The 23,335-nt window shown below is 38.8% G+C and overlaps 1 protein-coding gene across 5 annotated transcripts in view; it reads right to left on the bottom strand.

The window, feature by feature from the left end:
- Nucleotides 1-23,076, bottom strand: part of ldb2a (LIM domain binding 2a) — a 110,927-nt gene extending 87,851 nt beyond the window's left edge. For all 5 annotated transcript variants that reach the window (XM_026183021.1, XM_026183039.1, XM_026183031.1 and 2 more), the window contains exon 1: nucleotides 22,793-23,076. In XM_026183021.1, coding sequence (XP_026038806.1) covers nucleotides 22,793-22,924 — 132 coding nt within the window. In that variant the 5' untranslated portion in view covers nucleotides 22,925-23,076. The remainder of the gene's footprint in view (nucleotides 1-22,792) is intronic.
- Between the last annotated feature and the right edge of the window lie 259 nt (nucleotides 23,077-23,335).

Raw genomic sequence — 23,335 nt, 5'->3', positions numbered from 1 at the left:
TTGTAACATAACCTTTGTTGGCAATAACAGAGGTCAAACATTTACTATAGGTCTTTACCAGGTTTGCACACACAGTAGCTGGTATTTTGGCCCATTCCTCCATGCAGATCTTCTCGAGAGCAGTGATGTTTTGGGGCTGTCGCCGAGCAACACGGACTTTCAACTCCCGCCACAGATTTTCTATGGGGTTGAGGTCTGGAGACTGGCTAGGCCACTCCAGGACTTTCAAATGCTTCTTACGGAGCCAATCCTTTGTTGCCCGGGCGGTGTGTTTTGGATCATTGTCATGTTGGAAGACCCAGCCTCGTTTCATCTTCAAAGTTCTCACTGATGGAAGGAGGTTTTGGCTCAAAATCTCACGATACATGGCCCCATTCATTCTGTCCTTAACACGGATCAGTCGTCCTGTCCCCTTGGCAGAAAAACAGCCCCATAGCATGATGTTTCCACCCCCATGCTTCACAGTAGGTATGGTGTTCTTGGGATGCAACTCAGTATTCTTCTTCCTCCAAACACGACGAGTTGAGTTTATACCAAAAAGTTCTACTTTGGTTTCATCTGACCACATGACATTCTCCCAATCCTCTGCTGTATCATCCATGTGCTCTCTGGCAAACTTCAGACGGGCCTGGACATGCACTGGCTTCAGCAGCGGAACACGTCTGGCACTGCGGGATTTGATTCCCTGCCGTTGTAGTGTGTTACTGATGGTGACCTTTGTTACTTTGGTCCCAGCTCTCTGCAGGTCATTCACCAGGTCCCCCCGTGTGGTTCTGGGATCTTTGCTCACCGTTCTCATGATCATTTTGACCCCACGGGATGAGATCTTGCGTGGAGCCCCAGATCGAGGGAGATTATCAGTGGTCTTGTATGTCTTCCATTTTCTGATGATTGCTCCCACAGTTGATTTTTTCACACCAAGCTGCTTGCCTATTGTAGATTCACTCTTCCCAGTCTGGTGCAGGTCTACAATACTTTTCCTGGTGTCCTTCGAAAGCTCTTTGGTCTTGGCCATGGCGGAGTTTGGAGTCTGACTGTTTGAGGCTGTGGACAGGTGTCTTTTATACAGATGATGAGTTCAAACAGGTGCCATTCATACAGGTAACGAGTGGGGGACAGAAAAGCTTCTTACAGAAGACGTTACAGGTCTGTGAGAGCCAGAGAATTTCCTTGTTTGAGGTGACCAAATACTTATTTTCCACCCTAATTTACGAATAAATTCTTTACAAATCCTACCATGTGAATTCATGGATTTTTTTTTCACATTCTGTCTCTCACAGTTGAAGTGTACCTCTGGTGCAAATTACTGACCTCTGTCATCATTTTAAGTGGGGGAACTTGCACAATCGGTGGCTGACTAAATACTTTTTTGCCCCACTGTAGTTCTATTCCCTATTGACGTGATGCCACGCTGCTTCAATAATGTTGAGGGCCAGGTTCTGGGAAGGCCAATCCATGACTGATAGTGTTCCATTTTATAGTTTTAATCAGGTATGTTTTTACTGCACCTGCAGTGTGTTTGGAATCATTGTCATATTGAAAAACGAAGCCAGTGCCAGTCAAACGCTTTCTAAATCATATTCAAAATCTTTTCCGTGTTTATAGTTCCATCAGTCTTGACCCCCAACACCGCTGGCGGAAACCATGATAAAGCCTCCAACGTGTTAGACACTCCATGTTGTACATACTGACGACAATTAGACACAAAAAATTTCACATTTGAATTCATCGCTCCCTAGGATCTGTTCCCACCGATTTTCAGTACAGTTCTTGTGAAATTTGGCATACCTCAGGCTTTTCTCCCCGTTTCCTTTCTTAGCAATTCTTGCTTGCCAGCCACCCTTGTTTGGTGCATTTTTTAAGAAATTGGAACAAAATTAATATAAAAATTAATATAAAATATATTAAAACCTTGGAAGGACCTTCAGAAAGTCTGGAGAGCTATTGCTCAAGACCACGTAAAAAAAAAATACAATAAAGTCAGGCTCCTTGGAAGCAAAATATAAAAGACTTATGCTTAGTAGTGTACTTGTATTAGAATTAGAGTAACTATTAGTGTTAGTATTAATATTACAATCATTAGTAACAGCAGTAGTGTTATCCCTTTCTGTTGTAACTGCAATAGAATTTATTTTCCCACAGTGAATCTGTGAAGAAACACAATCATGCAAATCTCTTTGCCCTGAAATTACTCCTCTAACAGCCATTTGCCCTCTTCCCCCTCCTAACAAAAAGCCCTGATAATGTCGGCGGGGCATCCTCCACTCCTGTCCCCCTCCCTCTTCCACATACCGACGTCCAATTGATGCTAATTTCCTCTGACACGTTATGACAGATCACCACGTTTCATTCTGCGCCGGGCTGAGGGATGGCAAGCACTTCCCAGATGTTGACAATTAGCGTTGTCACCATCGAGCAGTGTCAAGCCCAATAAGAGGTGACTGGAGCGCCCCACAGGTCAGCGCTGCTCATACGCAGTGTATCTGATGCAAAGAGAGAGACATGTGGTGTGGAGGACCTGAAGCTAACCCTCATGCAGCAGGTCAATCAATAGGTGATCATGAGTTTGTGGGGAGGTCTTTTGGATGGCCAACCAATCAGCTGAGCTGGCTACAGGCTGAACTGAGACTACACAATAAAATACTTTCAGTGGAGTGGAGTACTAACACTTATGAGCCATGCATTTCGGAACACTAAGACTTACCACTTATCAAAGGTTAAGAAAAGCTGAACTCTTAATATAATAAAAATATTTTTTAATAAATTATTGCAAAACTACACCCCAGTGAACCTGATTTATACACAAAAAAAGACCTAACATTACTGTAATAATTAAATCTTCTTTGTATGCTATCATATGCTTTTTCTAGACCCACTAAGACACAGTGCAACTCATCCTGACCTTCTCTATACTTCTCCATCAACACTCTCAAAGCAAAAATCGCATCTGTGGTGCTCTTTCTCTGCATGAAGCCAAGCTGCTCGCTGATCGTCACCTCTCTCCTTAACGTAACTTCAACAACTCTTTCCCATATCTTTATCAACTTTATCCCTCCATTTCTCAGAGTCCTCTCAGTCTCTTAGATTGTGTTAAACAATCCACTGCTCTTACTCCTGGACATCTTCATACCTCCACCTGGACCAACCGCCTTTCCCCTCTTCACCTTCTTCTATAATTCAACAGTTTTTCAAGGAGAAGCCTCCACTTTTGTTCAAATAACAACATCACTAACAGATATTGGTGGAAACACTGATAAAATATAATTAATCCTTTATGGTCTTAAACCATCTAAAATTTGTTCCATTAAGAGTAAATTAACAATCCCAGTTTCTCAGCAACCACTATTAAGTCTTCAAACGCAAAAATCAGGCACCAGGTGACACGTAAAAGAAAACTGAATTTACAGTAATCCTGTAAGGCTTTCCACATTCTTCTGGAATATTTACTCCCTAGACAATTTTTATGTGCTGAATCAACAGGCATGCCTTACTTTTCATGTCATGTTGTGTGTGTTTAACTTGGGAATGTTATCTTTAATTCCATAAATAGTATCTGCTTGCCTTAATAAAATGTCTATTACTTTGATTTATTAACCCTATTAATAAATCAAGTGAGCTTGAAGTTAACGATCTAGCTAACACCACCACATCCAACCACTTCTTTACTGAGAATACGTTAGAGAATGAGAGGCCAAGTCCTGGACCTCCTTTTCCCTTCAGACTCTTACTATCTTACTTTCATATATTTTCAGAGGTATAGAAAGACCCACTACTGCAGAATAAATATCTGCCCCTGTTGGGGGCATCATAATGTTTCAGAGTAACATCATAACCACAAATAAAAGTCCTCTACTTTTGTCATGCATTTATTGGGGGCATACCTACTACTGCTTATTCCCCAAAATCTAAATCTATGCAAGTCCCAAATGTCTTTCTTTACACTGAAAAGCTGGAGGCTGCAAATATTTTGCCTTTTTTTAAAATAATTAGAAAAAAGTTAATTGAATTATTTTAAAAATGAAAGGAACATTTTAATGTAAGTTTTACAAGGACCTCTCAACATTGATACAAATGTACTAAATGTTAGTGCTGCAGGTTTCATTAAAAACTGCACCAGCTGTGCCAGAACCATCAACTTTGACAGGAAACCATTGACTTGTAATTACAGCTCTCCCATTGGGTCAATCAGAGTAATTGTTTACACTCGGCCAGTGCTAAAATACATCAGTCACTTTCAACGTAAAACTGTAAGACAAAGTGATATATGAATGAAGTCCATGATTTTTCCTGAGTGCATCACTGGGATAGAATGTGTTGCATGGAAGCTAATGTGTGTATTTTACATTGGCGAGAATGAGCAGACAACACTGAGTCTTCTCTTTCAAAAAAAAAAAGAAGCCTTTGCTTGAACTGGAAGATATGGTGGTCAAACACGCACCGCTGACTAGCCACTGGGAATGAAGTGCATGAGCTGTCGTGTGCATCTGTGCATGTGTCTGCCTGACTGTGTCATACTGTGCGAATCAGCAGGTGTGAACAGCCGGCATGTTTGTGGTGTCATGTGAATACATCTATTTCAGAGGGCCAGACGGAGAAGAGTGACACACACCAGGCAGAAAAAGACAAAGAGAGAAGGAGACCGCCTTTCGTGCTACTCAGCATTCAGATTGAGTTCAACCCATAATCCAGTATCATGAGGGGGCGGGCACTCCTGGGATTGACAGTCAAGTGAAGGGTGAACAATATGCTCACTCTCAACACTTGCTCACCACTTCTCAAAGATCCTGCTCTGCACATTCATTTTTTACACTTTTACAAAAAAATTAAAAAAAAATGATAATGTTATTCAGAGAACAAGCTGCCATTGTGGCAGATTTACAGCAGCTATATGTAGTATTAAAGCATAATGATGCATTCACTTTTGTTTTATCCGAGTTAAAATAGAGTGCACTATTTTAGTTCAGGTTTAGTTTTGTAATTTACTGGGCAAAAACTCGACTAAATTTAGTTCAGTTTAATGGTATTTAGGCACTTTAGTATTGAGAGAGTTCCCCCAACAATCACACAGTCCCCTATGAACAACCACTTGGCAAAAGCAGGGAGGAAAAACTCACTTTTATTGGGAAGAGCCCCCTGCCCCTTTGTGGGCAAAAAAACCCATCCTAAAACTACAGTACACGCTTATGAAACTAACTAAAACAAACTGTAAAAAAGCAACATAAGGGTGCATATGTGTTTTGACACTGAATTAACTGCCTCCATATATCCCTATATCTTACTATAACAAGGTGTAACAGGTCTGTCTGTGTCTTTGTGTGTTTATTTGTTTCTCTGTCCACAAACTCCTCCTAGACCATTAGGTGTTGAGCAACCAAACTTTGTTTACAGGTACATGTAAGGCCCCTGAACATCCTTAACTATATCATATATCATGATGTCATTTTATTGCATAGCAATCTCCTAGCAACAAGGTAAAATTGATGATTCTTTTAGCATTCATGCACATATAATAACTTATAAAAGCATTGCATCCTTGTTTTTTCACAACTGTAACGTTACTTTATATCCACTAAAGTTGAATTATGCAAGATATATTATGATGCCCTCATGTTGCCTTGCACCAACCTAGCAACAGGCTAAAATTACCTGTTTTTAGCCTTTATGTATCTAAAACACCTTATGAAAGCCTCCCATAAATGTCTAGCAATGGTTTACATTTTTATGTATATATGTATTTTATGTATATAGTTTCTAGTTTATAAAATCTTAGACAGCCCAGTGATTCTTTTCTGGAGCTGTAAGCCATGAGCTCAAGGACTACACTGTACACTGTTTTTAAGAACTTAGCTTAAAGACATGCTAGATATGAGAAGCTCTAGTAAAATACCATAAAAGCAAAATTAAAGTTTTTAATCGCTCAGTATATATTCAAAAAATAAAGGACACATAACTGCAGCATTTTAAAAAGATGGCAGTCTCATTCATTGCAATTCCGAGACACAGGGTTGTTTAGATATCACTTGAAATTAAATAGCAGCACAACTAAGGGATGCTTCGGGGGCAACTTGATTCTCTTATCCTGTTCTATGTTCTGTTCTATTCTGTCAGTTTAGCAATATTTAAATAGTGAAACAAATGTGAGTGATATATAGCTCAATTTCTTAGAAACAATATTAATAAACAGAACAGAATTTATGTAAACATTATCAAATCAATAATCTCTTTTTATATGTGGAAGGCAGCAGGAAGTTATATTTAAGAGTGACAAAAAAACAAAAAAAACAAAGAGGTCTGTGTTCATCATAATAAAGGAAATGTCAACCAGTGCAGTGGTGTGTCTCATGTATATTAAGGCACTGCTGCCTGAATGATGGTCTAACTCTTGCGATGGTTCACAAAAGCCTTAGTGATGAATAAAACACGATGCACGTGTAACTCAATGAGCATAAACTTACCATAATATCTGAGACTCAAAGATCTCACATCAGTCAGCAAGTCAGCGTTTAAGAAGCTGGGACCGTAAAATGTTTGGTGCTTTTACTTTGGAAATGATGAATTAATGGCTACCTATTCATTTTCTGTCACCTGACTTTTGAATTGCACTAAATGAAATCTTAAATAAATTTATATAATATAGCATAGTTTATTAAGAATGAAGGTAGCATAAATTAGCATTATGCTATGCAGCTACTTTAATAAATGTATATTTATCATCAAATGCAGAGCTGATTTTTTTTAAATAAAACTTAACGCTAAATAAAAATCCTTTATCCAAAATGAATAAAACCATAAAGAAATGTGTGATGTCACTCACCTGACAGGGAATACTGTTAACTCTTGATATTAGCCAAGCAAATATAGTAGGCCATGTTTTAAACATGCTATTCCATTTCATCCTGCTGTTTACCTGTGCATGTCAAAATAAAAACTTCAAGTACTGCTCATATTTCCTTAATAACTTGCTAGTAACGTACTTACAGAACCCACGAAGAGTTCATGTAATCAATGAACTTATCCAAAACACAGTTGGAACAAAACAGCAGAAAGAAAATTAATCAGCAGCTATCCTGATAATTCTGATCGTAATGTACGCTTTTTTTTTTCCATGCAAAACGTTTTAATATCAGCTTCTCAGATGTGAAGTTTTGTTACTTTTTTCTTTTAATAACTGTTCATTTGGGGAAGTTGGATTAATTGTTAAACAAAACAGTCTGACTAAATTCTGAATTTTAACTGAGTGAACAATCATCATTATTATTGTAAAAAACAATCACCAGTTGCACTCCACCACAAAAACAAATCTGATAAATCACAGAACTATAACCGTAAAAATATAACAATATAACAAATAATACTATTTTAGTGGCAGGAGGTATGATAAGTTTTTTTATGCTTCTACACTTTAGCTAAATTAATATGGGTTTTTTTTTTTGTATTTGTATTATAAGAGTTGGCATTTTTAGAAGGTAAATGTAGCAGTATCAATAACATTGCTTTCAGTGGCACTACAACAGTGTGCTGGTCTTACATTAGTATTACATCATTTGCACCATAAAGCAGATGTACGAAAACAACCAAAGTTGAATTGTAAGGACATTACAGTTGGTACTTTACAACATTTTAGCTATAAATACTTTGTAAATTCAGATTTTACACAAATATTTTGGACAGCTTCCAAAATACCGTGCACCATTAAACAAACCAGAAGTGTAAATTTTTTCTAAATGATCTCACCTTAAAACCAAATGCAGCATTAAAATAGAACTTACAAAGCATTGCATCAGTGCCTTCTACTGCCTGCAGAGTAATTTACTTAAGTACCTTTGGTACTGGAGTGTTGGAATGGAGTATTTTAAAGTCTTCTTTCACACCACTGTCAGTGGCACAGATGATCAAGCTTTAAGCCAAATTCAATGCTGATTTTGGTTCGCATTATGAAAAAATGGGGAACATCATACGCCTTACCCTTTAATTTCCACAAATTAATGTTTTCTAGTGGCAGACAATAAGCAGCATCGCATCTGAACAGACTCTGTTGAACTTTGAACTGTTGAACCACGGCTAAAAGAGGATTTTAATATAAAAGCATGATCCCCATTTTGACATAAACTGCCTGGATTTAGTGTTGGAGATAATTTTTCGAGTGTTGTCATCCTGAGGGCTCCCATCACTCTGTGTTAGAGACTCGATATTCATTAAGCCTCCTCTCACTGTTTTAATGAAGAGTGTTTCACTTAAGCTTCCCCTGTTTTACAGAACGTCTTTCTTAAAATCCCCCTTACACTACACAGGTTTGCAAAGGAAGGTTAGTTCACTTCTCTTTCTGAGTTAAAACTGCAATTCACTCACAATGGCTTAAATTTTGCGTTTCACAATGGTGAACTCACTTTTACTTTTAATATTTTCAAACAATTCCCTTGCCATTCTGTTTTCAAGATTTCCCTCAAACTGAACCTTTTTAAAAAATAATATTTTCTGCTCTAACTCAATATAGTTCATTTTGGCAGTCGACTGATATTTGGCTCAGCCCTGCAACCACGCTAAAAAAAAAGAGCATTTATTTCACAAAGAGCAGAGTTGACAGCGGTGTGTCTATTGTCTTGTCTCCATTAGCTCTGCTCTGCCCAGCAGGGTTCAGCCATAGATGATATGGTTTAGCTTGTGTCTCTGTTGAAAAGCCTCCCACCCAGACAACAGAGGAATCTGAAAATAACAAGCATATTTCATGTGCATGACCAGCATTTAGTTTCGGAATTCACAACAATACAACCCATGGGACTTGGCAGTTTCATTGCTCTTCCCCAACTCACTTATTTTCTAAATTAAATACACTTCTAGTAGTGCTAGCTAATAAAGCTAAATGTAGCTCAAACTTTTCCATTATATCCATGAGAAGTTCTATTTAGACTCAGTAACCATTAATCCTCCAAACTGGAGCTTTTGAGCAGCTTTTGGCCAGTGCACTGCCAAATTGTGAAACGTGGCTGGCTAAGCTGTGGACCGTCCAGGTTTGGCTCGGATCTAAAGACAGAGGAGAAGTTGGACCGAAGCCAGGCAGGCTGGAGAACAGCTAAAGCCTGGCCAGTGGACACAAACCATATGAATCCTCTGGCTCAAGCAAAACCGTACACAGAGGAGCTTTTCAGTGTTGTACAGCAAGAAATGTCAGGAGCTTTTTTTTTTAGGCTGTGATTGGTAGCAGGTTATAAAATTGTAAATGACATATATTTACTATGAAAAAAGAAGCCCGCACTGTTCCGTCTTGTAATATCCTATCAGTCTTTTTTTTTTTATTATCTCCACCAGTTTCTTTCATATCCACCTCCCTCTCACTGTCTGTCTTCTGTCTGATGCGGTTTGCTGACAGACGGCGTTCTGCCTTCATTATGCCCGTGGACTCTCTGACAAACCACGTGGCGTGACGATGTTTGTTGTCAAATGGTACAAATCAGGCCCACTCCGAGGGACCCGTGGTGAACTGACACGGATGCGGCCGTGACGGCCGTCAGCCGATAAGGCTCTATTGATTCAAACGGATCGCACCTCATCTGCGGGGGATTTATCAATGTGTCAATTGCCCACTAGCCAACCACAAATCACCAGCACGGGCCAGAACCTCGGGGATTTGTGGGATATCCAGAGGATTGGAGGGACAGCATAGGGAGGATCCTCAGTAAATAGCAACAGAGCTGTGGGTTAAGTGCTCGCATAAAGAAATGTCCATACAGGATTGATAGGCAGATGACACTAAGTTTTACTGTCTGTGGAAACACTCAACAATACGCCAAGTATGAGTATACAAAACGCAAATAAACGAATATATTTAGAACATTTTTGTTTACCATAAAGTACATAGAGATTTACACACATGGCATGACCTCATTTTCTTTCCCTCTGTATCGTTCGGTCCTCACACCCTTAACATCTGTAAGTTTAACATGAACCATTCTCCCAGGAAGCTTTTGTTAGTCTCTATTTCTTCATTGTTGCTTCCAGCCTCTTGTGACAGAAAAGCCTCCAAGAGTGTAGGCGTGTCTGGGACCTGACCTTGGAGAATTGCCGATGTCTAAAACCCCATTCAACTCCTGAATACCACGTAGCGCAGCTGACTGGTGGGCCAAGAAAGTTTTGTTGTGAAAGACTCAAACAGCTTCAAGGTATCGAGGAGCATAACAACATAAAAGAAGCAAAAACTCACTGGGTGTCTGAGAATGATCTTTAGCAAGGTAGTGTTTGTTTTCATTGTACGGTGAAGGCCACTGACAAGTAACACATGTCAAAGTCTAATAAAAAATGCTTCTGGTGAATGATTGTCATTTTCACGAGTTCTGAGGCAATACCTTGACTGAAAATATCTATATAAATTTAGCTTCCTCCCGAAATGTCCATACTAGAATCCAACTAAGTGTTAATCTGGTAGATAATTTAATCACAAGGTTGATTGATCATCTAAGTTATTTAACAAGCATGCAAATATAAAACCTTTGCTGGAATAACTTGCAAAATATGAGGATTTCCTACTTCTAATCCCATTTAATTTAACTATAAACTGGAAATTTGGGGGGTTGGTCAGATGGACAAAAAAGGAACCTAATGATGCCGATACAGACTTGAATGTTTTGATGATTTCTATATTCTTTCATCAGCAAATCAAATAAACTGTAACCTAAATGCATTTCTACATTGAAAAAATCAGACTTCAAGAGCCTAAAGTGCAATAAAATTAAATATAAAATTTAATTTCCCGGTTTTGCAAATCATTGCCATTTGAACTGAAAGCGCAACAAAACCAAAGTCACAGCTTCCCCTGGAGCACAGGGCTGTATCTTTCAGGGAGTCCTCAGTGTGACGACGGAAAAACTCTCTTTTAGATTGCATAAACAACACCACTTTAATCATGTCAAGAGTGTCATCACACACCGATGTTTGATATCAATGCAGGCTTACCCTCCCGGGTTCTAAGTGTTTTTATATAATGCAGACCTAACGTGTTGCTGCATTTGGCCACCGTACAGCCACCAGCAGAGCATTATGCAAATTAAGAGAAATGAGTGCAGTGGGAGAGAAGTCATTGCCCTTGAACAGCCGGCGCACATTCCCGAGGAATGACCTTTCTACCCATATATGAAATAAGCAAAGATATTCCCATGTTGGGTTGCATGTCTGCCACTTTACTTAGGTATCTTTTCTAGTCTTCATTTTTCAGCGTTAGACATCACAGGCAGCAGTCAGAGGCATAGCTCAGATACCACTTATTGTGTTAAAGTGTCAGTTTAAGGTCAGGGTTAATACACAGAACTTATTTGTCTGCTGTTTTAAAGCAGGAAACATGAATGAATCAGAATTACTTCAACGCTTCTGGCTTTCACCCCAAAGGTGAAGGGGCAGGACTGATCCCCACAGCAGCAGTAATACAACTCTCCTGCTCAACCCTCCTGTTACCTCCTCCTCCTGAAACCTGCTAAAGACATTGGCAAAATCTTTAAAAATCAAGTTCTACACAACTGTGCTTTGAAAATGCCACACAGACAGAGTTTAAATGAGTAAAAGCACTGTGATCGTTTTTGTGGGACCTGTTGGTAACCACCTCAGCAATAGTTGTATTCTGGTTGCTTTCCCATATAACAGCAAAATTGTTGAACACCTATGTCATTTGCAGTTAAATTACCATGCTGTAACAACTACATCACTATTCACGGAGGAATTTCTGACACTCTGTTTCAAATCTATGAGGGTCTGGCTAGACTCTGGATATAAGACATTTATGTAAATTTTTGGGATTTTTTTTTTCAGTTAACCACCATGTTATCACAAACACAGGGCATGCAACTGACTTCATCTTATTGCCGTTTTATTGCTGTCTTAACACACTATTAACTGTTAACAGCAGCTGTGTCTGAATGGTTCAAGCCCCGGTCCCCATCTTTGAAGGAACCATTTCAAAGGCAGCAATATTTTAAGTTAATTGTGCACAATGGCAATATTTCTCCTACTACTGTTTTCCCTGTTGTCACTGTACAATGACAAACAGATTCAAAAAGATCCAATGGTCCTTTCACGGGTTGCTTGTATCAGAAGTATTGTTTCCCTTCTTTTTACAAGACAGAAAATAAACTTCACTTATCATCTTGTGTATCTGCCATGAGATTTAAGACCTTTACAAGAAATAAGTAGAAGCAGGCATAAGCTGAAAAATATGTCCCAACTTGGCAATTATACAGTGACACGTCAGATTTACCTTGTGATCCCCACGGGGGGTCTCAAACTAAAACCAGTTTCGAAAATACTAAATTAAAGGATTTCCTTAACTTTGGTTTTATTCGTTATAAGCATCTTGGATGTTTTATATATCCTTGGATTATTGATTATTTAAAAACACATGGTAATTAAAGATATTTCTTTGGAATCCTTGAATTTGTCATATAAAATGAACAAGCAAATATTCACAATCATTAGCTGTAGGTTTGCACATAAAAAAATGCTGAAATGTGCTCGTAAAACCTGCACAGCTGCCATGTTTAGTAACAACAAACATCAATATCGATGGAAAATGTTGAAACAACAAGATGCATGAATAAATGAGAAAGCACAAAAAGAAAATGATTCTTTACAACCATAAGAAATTAAAATAAACAAGAAAGTGCGGTTCCAGGTTCTGGTTTGGACGCACCAACACGGAGCTACCCATGCAGCCTTTCTTTCTCTCCACTGTGCTAATTAGACTAATAAACAAACAACAGGGAATAGTTCCTCAACACTGTGGAGCGAGACGCTTGATCGATACTGGATTTCATCAAATCCACTGGTATTGTTAAGTTTGTGCGTGTGCCCTCCTGCTGTTGTTAGTGCTCGCTTTGCAATCTCACCTGTTGCTCGTTCGGCTGATGAAACGAGCGCAATGACTGACGTGCTGCACTTGAAACAGGAACTTAGAGAACATAAGAAGTTTTTACAGGTCTTCACAAAACATATTAAGCTTTAATTCACTTAAATTTAATTAAAAGAAAAGACATTTTAAACTGTGAAATGAGCAAGGGAACGCTAAATAGGCTAAGTGATAGACTAAAATGAATTGAGTTAAATTAATTGTAGCTGTAAACTATAGGGATAGTGCAAAGTTTTATATTTGCTTTTATTTTCTTAATCACCTTTTCATAGACACACTCATAAATTTATCAAAAGAGATCTCAGGAAAAGCATTTCTAAACAAAAAAATGATAAAACACACAAATGTCTTAAGCACAAATTTCTATTTAAACTGGATATACAGTGCACATATTCATAACACTGTCCTTATTGTGTTAAAGCCTGAGCTCTTGTCACATTTCAAGCTAGATCGACAGTGAATGCGACTTCATTGGATTAGAAATGAGTCTGATGTTCTATGACTGAGAGCATAATCTGTAATAATCACTCAAAACCAACATTTTGTGTGTGCCAGCATAAGAAGGACGATGATAAATTTCTTGAAAATCAAATCTTCCTTTTGCAAGATCAGAGACCAGTGTAATACTCTTAGAGGCATATACATTCAGTGTCTTGCTTAGTGACACTTCCGGAGGGCTGGGGGCTTGTTTACATGCAATGTGTGAGCTTTAGTATCTGAAGGATGTTGTTTCATATTCATGCCTGGGAGATATAGAAGCTGAAGAAAAGGCATGCATGCCCAGGCATGTTCTCTGGCTAAATGAGCATATAAAAAAATATATAAATGAAAACAGTATGCAATCCAGAATAAGTCAGTAAATTCATCTCAAAGGAAAAACTACATCAGAGCGAACAGCTGATCAGCAAAATGACGAAACGCCCAGAAACTGGCGCAGAGCAGAAGCTGAAGTACAGTGTGCCTCCCTGAGTTCACTGTACCCACTGTTGAACCTTTTTCTTCTGTGGAGCCACTCAAACATTATGCAGCTAGAATTGCAGTGCTTTCAATAACACAACACTGCAAATCAGTGTTAGAGGACTAAGGAGCTCATTATTAGGTTTCAGTGTAAATAAAGACAGTGAATAATATTCTTATCAGCTTGTTTAATCAGTAATTACTATTCGTTTTTATATATTTCAGTAATTTTGTATATATTTCATTTGTAAACCTGTAGCTTATACAGCAAAATTTGTTCTAACTGTCAAATTTAAATATCCTTACATTGCCAAGACTCTGCTGTCTCTGCTGTCTTGAATCAAATTTAACATTAAACTTTAACACTGGAGTGTAACTACTTGGACATGGTCTTAAAAAAAGAAAAAAGAAAAGTGCTTCAAACAGACAACATTTTCATTCATTGCATTCTTTCTCAGGAAACATGACTAATTTTAAGCCCATCAACTGAAAGTTATTCAAGTTCAAAATTTCAACCTGTGACCTTTCCGTTTCAGGACAGCCTGCCTAACTACATCAGGGAGGCAGAACAACAGGACACGAACAGACTACAGACCCGTCTGTCTTCCCTGTTATCTGAGCAACACTGCAGCCTGGAAGGAACCATGGGAAAGGGCCAGGAAAAAGGTGGGTCTATTGTCTCAGCATCCTGCTGGATGTGACTGACGCTTGCGATTTGACCAGAGGTCTTTTTTTTTTTCGCTTTATATGATTTTCTGGAAACATCCTCTGAGAGCATCCCATTTGCAGTATAGCATTACTCATACACACACATCATATCCAAATGTGTCTACTTTAACAACTTACATTAAAAAAATTATGTTAAAATCAACATGTAAATAAACATATATATATGTAATATATGTAAAAATGAAATGCGGAGTCACATAAAGTACTTTATTATTAATTCATTGATATGTTTGATTTTAAGGCAGATAACCTTATGAAATGTCAGTTGCATCAGCTATACTACTTTTTCCACAACCCACAAATATAACCCCACTGCTTTACCCCAAAAGAAAAGAGGGAGATTATTACAAATATGAATGTCACATTTTAAATAAATACAATATTTTCCTCTTGTTCAAAGTTCAGCTTGACTTATGATTCAGTAGAAATATTTTTCAAGGAAAGGACCAAAGGGAGAGTTCAACCCATAGTTCAGTCTTGGTGATTTAGTGATCTAAAAAGTTTGATGAGTGAATATCACTGTGTTCTTAAATGAGATTTGTGCTTTTTACATATTGAAGTCCATATCTCTTACTTTAAAAGCACTTCACTTTAGAGGTTTAACGTCTTATGTTCATTTGAGTGGGTTTCAGTTTTCTTCTAGAGCCCAAAGTCATGTTTAAGTGGTGATTCTAAGGTGGCTGTGTGTGTGTGACTGTTTCTACTGTTAGCCCTTCGAATGAGTGTCAACCCCTTTGGGAGTACCCCCCATCTTGACCTGTGTCACATGTGATAGGCTTCAGACCCCATGGGTAACACACTTTTGGCTACGCTATTAATAAAATGGATGGACATATTAAACCTAAAAAACCTGTATTTGTTGTTGTTGTTTTGACCACTTGTGTCAGTTGAAACAGACTGTGACATACAGACAGGTGATAAATTAAAAAACTTGATCCGGTGGCTCTGTTATGCTGTCAGAGGCATCGGGCTCTCATGTTTTGAGTCCACTTGTCCCCTTGGAGAGACAAACCACTGCAAATCAATACTGAGACGTTCTGAGTTATCTCCCTTAGCTTATGATGAAACATTCCTGATGGGAGTGGTCTCTTCGAGAAAAAATAATGCCACCATCCACAGGGCCCAAGTGGTCATTGATGTGTTTGACGTGTGTGAAAATAATGTGAGTCATAAGCTATGACCTTTGCAGTCACCAGATTACAACCCAATTTGACATCTATGGGAGACTTTGGACCAACATATTGAGAGCACTCTTCACCATCATCACATAAATGCCAAATCAGGGAATAATGGATTTACAGATGTGGAGATTTGTAGACTTAGTTTCATTATGTTTAGGGTTTTTTGGGTTGTTATTTATTTTATTTTTTTACATTTTCCACTGGCCTGCTACTTGGTGCTGAGCAGGTGCAGTGGGTTGGTGGATATTGGCAAAAACTGCATTATAAGAACAGAAGAGTTGCAGGCTAGATAACTAAACAATGAGCCGGATCTCACCGTAGAACTCTCTAAAGCCAGGGGACCTAGAAACCCAATCCAATAATTAATTATTAATAACAATTGATCACTGAGACTAAACAACTGACATGTACTGTAATACGGTCTTAGCATAACAATCTTGATAATTCCTATTTTTATAGACATTATTTAATGGCAGGAGAAATCATGAAGACTTAAGATGCAGTAGTTTGTAAATACATTTCAAGATAACTTGAAGACAATGTAAACAACTGAATGAGATTATTGGGAAACTGCATTGTAGAAACAAAGTGCGGTTTGGCCCAAAATTGCCAAATCTATTTGATTTTGCTCCTCAAATATGATGACTCGCTACTTTGGCCTAAATTATAATACATTAAATATCAGTGGAAGACCTGGATGAATAAATAAATTGAAGGTCTTCCCATGTCCATTTTCACAAGTTTCTGATATTTTTATTTACCAAATGGTCGTATAAGGAGCGCGATCTGTGCTGAAAACAATCATTATATGCAATTTATGTCTTTTTTCTGTGAAAGCAACATGTGAAAGCCAATTTTCACTAAAAGAAATCATCAAGTGTGTTCTTGGTGGCTCATCTCTAATCCTTCTATGTGAACCTTACAGCTCAGTGCCAACTTGACCTCTACATCATAAACCTATTCATGTCAATCTGACACGTCGAGCTGATGGGAACAGATCCACTTTGCTCCTGACAGGAACAAGGGATTTGGCCATAATGAACACTCCAGTTCCTCCAGTTCCAAAGTCGAGCCAATGAGTCAGGTCTGTGGGGCCATTTGAATAATGAGAATGAGACTAACTATGTGCAATAGACACAAGAACCCAATGAATGGCCTGCCAATCACTGTTACTGATTGCTTGTCTATGTGCTGAGGAAGAGTGTGACCAACAGAGCCAATGTCAGCAGCAGCGGCAGCAGCAGAGAGGTCTCTGAACGCAGCCCTGTAGCTACTATTATCGCACCTCCATTAAAATGCTTTTGTTTTCCTTCTGTTTCACTCTCTGTGTTGTAGTTTTACTTACAGTGTTATTTTGTGTCTCCGCTCTCCGCCGCTGAATATTAATGTCCTCTATGCTAATGGCCTTACAGCAGCTGAGGTCGACCAAGCTCCTCCTCTGAATGTTAATCCGCTGCCTCATTTGCATACGCTTAAGTGTCAAATTCCCCCACAAATCACTGCAGCTGCCTCCGTACGACGAGGTCTGCGGCCCCCCCGAGCGACAGCACAGAAACAATGTGGTCACACCGTATGCATAGCATCAAATCCACATCAAAGACTGTTTAGATTGCCAGGTCACAGCGGGTTCACATTGTGTAAAATGAAGGTAATGGGATAGCAGTCAGCCCCGTGCAGAAATACAGCCAGGCAGGTAATAAGTATGAATGGAGCAGGTAATAAGGTTGGGATAGAAGCAGACCCCGAGTCATCTGAGCAGCAGGACTGTTTTAGCTGCAGCACAGTTATCAGTTCAAAGGTGAGCCCTGATCCGAGACAAACACACAGGACAGGTTGTGTCGTTAGCGTTTATTCCTCCTTATTTCCATGTGTGCCTCTGGGTGCATGGCAGGTGAAACGGCTGCTACTGAGAGGGGGGATAAAAAAGTTCCTCGGGATTACAAAGATAAAAGTATTTGCTGTGTTAACAAGCCTAATGCTGACAACATGACATATCTGTTATCAGCATTCATGTTACAAATCAGAATTCACGGGGAACTGTGTTGAAAATCAATCATTTTCCACATTCTCAATTCAGCTTTGTTGCTTTTGTTCACACTTCACTTAATCCAACTGCTTTTTTTCTTTTTTAGTTAAAATAATTGATTTAAATAGATTACCTTTGTTGCAAATTTCCCCTCTCCTTTTGGTGTTTTCAGACAGTTTATAAACTAGAAATCATCATTAATTAATCAAAGAGAACAGTTTGCATTGCCAGTTGCAGGTCTGACATTATCATCACTGTAGTACAGCTGAAAAGATTAGTTTAATGATTTGTGATTATCAAAAATGAATCCAGCAAATATTCTGATAATAGATGAATTTTTAGCTTTCAAATCAGAGGCGACATGCTGCTTTTCTTTAAATATGTGACGATAAACAGAACAGCGTTTGGTTCTGAAGCGCTGTTTGAATTTAAAAAAAAGTGATTTATGTCAAACGAATTTAGCAGAGATTCATTATTTAAACTTAAAATGTTCTCCAGTATAATAGTTACTGGCACTACATCCATGATCACTACAGCAAAGATGAAAGGATTAGCTCAGTATTGAAAAACTTCTACATAGTATTTAGTTACTACTTAGCTAATTAATTATTCATTTTTAAAGCAAACTGAAGCTGAAACAATACACCGATGGGACGATTTCCTTTTCTGAATTACAGTAAACTAAAGAAAAGACATTGGATGGAAATTTTTCTAATCAACTGACTGAATAATTGAGAAAGAAAACAAATGTCATGCATATATATCTGTGTGTGTGTTCTCTACCTAAAAGTGCACCTTGAAGCCAAACTAAACAAATCAATGCATATGGTTTCATTTAAGGGGTTGCAGGTAACAAACCCATAAATATGGAAATATGTACAGCCTAGAGTAAACTACAAAACAGAAGAAGAGAAACTGATAACAAACACTCTAATGCACTAAACACAACCAAAGCTGATAAAAGACGCTGCTGTACCTTTGCAGTCCATGAGGCAATACTGCATGTTAGACAGTAATCCCAAGGAATAAAAATAGTCCGTGTAATTTTATCAATTTGCTTTTCTTCCCTTGCATGAAGGTTTTTTCTATAGATTTCACTAAGTCGTACAGACTTCCTCTCAAGGTAAGTAAGTCTCCTCTAAGTGTCAAGTCCTTGAGTCCTGCGCCTGCCAGTGGGAGCTGCAGTTGCACCATGAGCCAAGCAAATTCAAACGCACACTCATGAATAAGACAACTGGAAGTATTTCTGACAGAAGACTAACTTCAGACGAATCCTTCAACACTTTTTAAAGGTGATGCCACACTGAGGCTTAGTCAGCTCCCCTATTAAAACCCTACTTAAAACGGCAGGAATGCAAACTATAGTGAGTCATTTTGGCTCGACGGTCTGCCAGCAAGCGCGATATTAAGTACGCTCGGAGCTATTCTTATTCTTAACAATGGCAGTTCTTTCACGATATTAAGCATCTTTACTCGGGTGATAATTCTGACAAGACTGCTGTTTGCAAGCTTGAAATCGTTTTGACAGGATCAACAAAATATAGCAGCAGCCCCAGTCAAATAATGTCACTTCATACTAAAATCCAGCAGAAGTAGCCAATATCGTATGTTCTTTTGGGTGATTTTACATGTTCGGTGTCATATGCTGTACATCAAAACAACAACAATAAACCCCTTCTACTTCTCACGACAGGTTAAGAAGGGTTTTCATCCTGGAGACAGTGGCCACAGACATAAAATGCAAATATGCAGTGCATAAACTGACACATTACATCTGTTCAAATCTCTCTAGCAGGTTGAAAACAAGAGATTTCATGTATACTCTATATCAGTGATCAGTGCTGACGGTAAGTTAATTTAGTTTTATTACGATTTGTTAAAAAGTCTAACTACTGATCCCATACAAATAATGTAAAAATGCGGGAAGACACAGTGTCCATTTCTTTGCCTGTGATGACTTTTTGGCAGCAAAATAATGACATATTTCTGTTCATGCATGGCTCATATAACACATGAATATTTCTTTAATTGGTGTAGTAGGATTCCCTTATGCAAAGGGAACAGTTCATTCTTTTTTTATATAGTTTTAATAAGGTCAGAAGAAGACAAAGACGCATATTTAAAGGAAGAAATAACACATTTTTGGCAATTATTCTTAGAACAGTGTCATCTGTGGGCTTCCAACCAATACATTTTCAAAACTAAAAAACTCCCTCCATAAAACAGCAGTTAACTATTCGCAGTTTGGCTATTAAACTCTGAAGGACATGGATCCGCAAAATCTGCTAGCAGCAAAATCTCGATAAAATATTCCTTAAACTATCCAGCAGGACAATTTGGCTGTATTCTTTTAAGAGGGAGAGCGACATCCCAAACTTCCTGTTTTGTAACAACACCAGCATGACCCTGCACTGCTCTTGTTTCTAAATGTATTCTGACTTTTAAAGTTGTCTTGGAGGAGATGGACTGAGTAGCAAGCAGCCCAGTGATAAAACAAGCAATAGAATGACCCTTCAGGCACGCATCATCATCATTAGGACACCAGCACCGGCTAACCGCGCTTTACAGGAAGTAAAAGGCTCCAGTGAGTCTGCTTGATGAAGAATGTATAATATTTCCACTCTCAGTCTTAGTTAAGGCAAAATAGACATTATGCTGTATATGTAGATTTGTAGAGGGAGATTTCTTTTACAACCTTTTTCCTTTACCACGTATACAATAAGTTTTTTTTTCTTCTTAAATGACAGCGGCTACTTTGCATTCATAAGGATAATTACTACATAATTTTGTTAAAAGCCTGAGCTGAGCTGCGTTACACATCTGGATGCAAACAAATTGCAAAACTCGAAGCATTTATTTCGCTTCTATAAGACACTACTCCTTCCTCATTACATTCACCACCTGCATTTTAATTGAACAATAAGAACATCGCAAAAGAGAAGACATATGATACACCCTCACCATGGAGTGAAGTGAGAAAAAAGATGAAGTAGGAAGCGAACATACAATGAACACCGGCAGAAAAAAAAAGCAACTAATTATGTTATCATGCAATTATATAATTTAGTCTGAGGAGAGGTAATGGTGTAAATTGCTATGTGCCTGTACAGTGTGTCTATATTCTCAATGCCATGTTTGTCCGGGCTGTATACGAGTCCGGCGTTGCTTTAAAATAAATGTCTTGTAATGTCTGTGTATGAATCTGAGATTGCTCATGTGTAAGTGCGTGTGCCGTTTGGTGCGTGTGCATATGTGTGGTACAGGAGTTGAGGTCCACTGGGGTTTGGACCACTTCGTATGAATAATGCATCAGACTGGGCCATTGCATCTCAGCAACATTGCCTTGGTCTGCTTAAAGTTGCAAGTTCCTCTTTAGGAAAGTCAGCACCATTCTGCAAGCTGCTGCAGTAACTCAGCCGGCTTTGAAGGTTTTTCTAAAATAACAGTAAAAACATCACATGAAATAATTTAATGGGCATGTTTCTCAGTTTAAAATGTCTCGTGGGATTCAAATTCTAGTCTAAAAGCTTCAAAAGGCAACAAGAAGTCAAATTATTTGAAACAGTAAATATTTAGAGGTAAAACTATTAGTTGCTTGGTTGACAAATAGCAATTAATTGCTTTAAATGTCTTCCAGCTTCTCAAATGTTGTTTGTCTGTTTTTTCTTAACATTTTGTGATAGTAAACTGAAGATCTTTGGGGTATTAGACTGTGGGTCAAAAAAAAAACATGGCATTTTTAAGAGGTTCCTTTGAGCTCTGGGGAACTGTAATGAGAGTTTTTTTCTAAATTCTAACATACCACTGACGGAATTATTCAGTCAACTAAAAAGTACTGGTAAAAAAAAAAGTATATTTATGACAATTTTTTTTTGCTTGAGCCGTAATATTTATATTTACAAATGTGTAGCCAGGCTATTAAAAGATGATATTTATCATATTTAGCTTTTTTGTTGTCCTCTAATGATTGTTTGCGAGGAGAACTTGACATGTTGGATGAACTTTTTATCTGCAGATTTACACATTTGTGATTACAGAACAGATGCTGAAGACAGCTGCTCCCAATACAGTACAACTCAGAAAGGGATCACCAAAAGTTCAGTCTGAATGACACTGTATGCCACACACACTTAGCACCCAATGAGATGAAGCATCAGCAGACTGACATGAAAGGAATTCACCCCATGCAATCATAAATGTGCAATCAGGGCCACTTTCATTCACAAAATCTAATCCGCAGTGATGAATCTGTGTCCTGAACAGGCAGACCAGAAACGCTCCACTTCAGTGGACAAACTCTACTCCACTCCACATGGAAGAAACATATGCAAATATGCAAACACCAGGCAAAATGTAAATGTATGCAAATTAATTAAATCCAATGAAAAGGCTACTTTGCCTCAGTCTGCATAGCCTATTTGCATAGTCTTTGTGGACTTCTTATATTTTCTGGGATTTTTTTTCAAACTTTGTTATGATTAGCCTTTACGTAACTTTCTCTTAGAAATGTGCCACATTTTAGAACCACAATCACAGCCGTGATTTAGCTTGGTGCCCTGATTAAAATATTTAAACTGGAGACCTCAAATGTTTAAAGTCTACTTTTGTTGATTTTCTTACTTTTATTATTACAGCTCATCCCAACCTCAGGTGACTTACTTGGATGACAGTAAAGCCGCGAATTTTTAACAGGTTAATTGGCCACGTGAAAGCAAAAGGACCTCCTCCACAAATCAGCATTTCCCAACTTCAAATTAAAATTTTAGGACTAGAACAATTTACTTCTGAGGACGTCTATTTCTTGTAACGTAGACTACAGACAGAGCCTGTTTACTTTCACCTTAGGAATGTTTGGTACTTTGGCATTATATCCGTATCTCCTGCCTGACGGACCTTCTCGGCTCATCTTTCTCTCCCGGACCGGCATCTCGTCCCTCCTCTCCAACCCGCCACCCTCTTACCGGTACCTCGACCTAAACGGGACCGTGTAGCGGTTACGTCCGGTCGGCTCACCTCTGTGCGCGCCTGCAGCCGCTTGTTCATCTCGTAGATCCGATACTCGGGCTGGATCATGTAGGGCGAGTGTCTCCTGTAAAAGGGTCCGAAGGGAGAAGAGTAGAACGGGTCGTGGGTTGGGTTGGACATGGTGGCTCCTGGCACGGCGCGATTTCAACATCCAGCGGGCACAGCAGCGCACATGGGAGTGCGATGCTCTCCGAAGACCCCCAGTTGGAAGCAGCCGCTGTCGAGGCTGAGCTGCACTCTGCAAGTTGGCCTGCCTAGTTCGCTGCTATAGCGTGGTGCTGGAGGAGGGAGGAGGGAGGAAGGGGAGCAGGAGAGGAGGGGGAGGAACGGTGGGTAGGAAGGGGGGGCAGGATTGAAGGGGGAGGAGGGAAGTCGTTTCCTGTTCCCTCAAGACCTACACTCAGTTTTGCACTCTTGCAAAGTTCAAGTAAGATCTCTATGTTCATGTGTGTATGTGTTTCGTTATTTCCTCTCGTAAGTAATTCTGCGCATGTTATTAACAAAAAAGCTCTATTCTTTACCTAATATTAA

Source organism: Astatotilapia calliptera, chromosome 2, assembly GCF_900246225.1.
Source record: "Astatotilapia calliptera chromosome 2, fAstCal1.2, whole genome shotgun sequence".
In the NCBI taxonomy this organism is placed as follows: Eukaryota; Metazoa; Chordata; class Actinopteri; order Cichliformes; family Cichlidae; genus Astatotilapia; species Astatotilapia calliptera.
The sequence above is the reverse complement of the archived record's forward strand: the minus strand, read 5'-3'. Positions and strand labels throughout refer to the sequence as shown.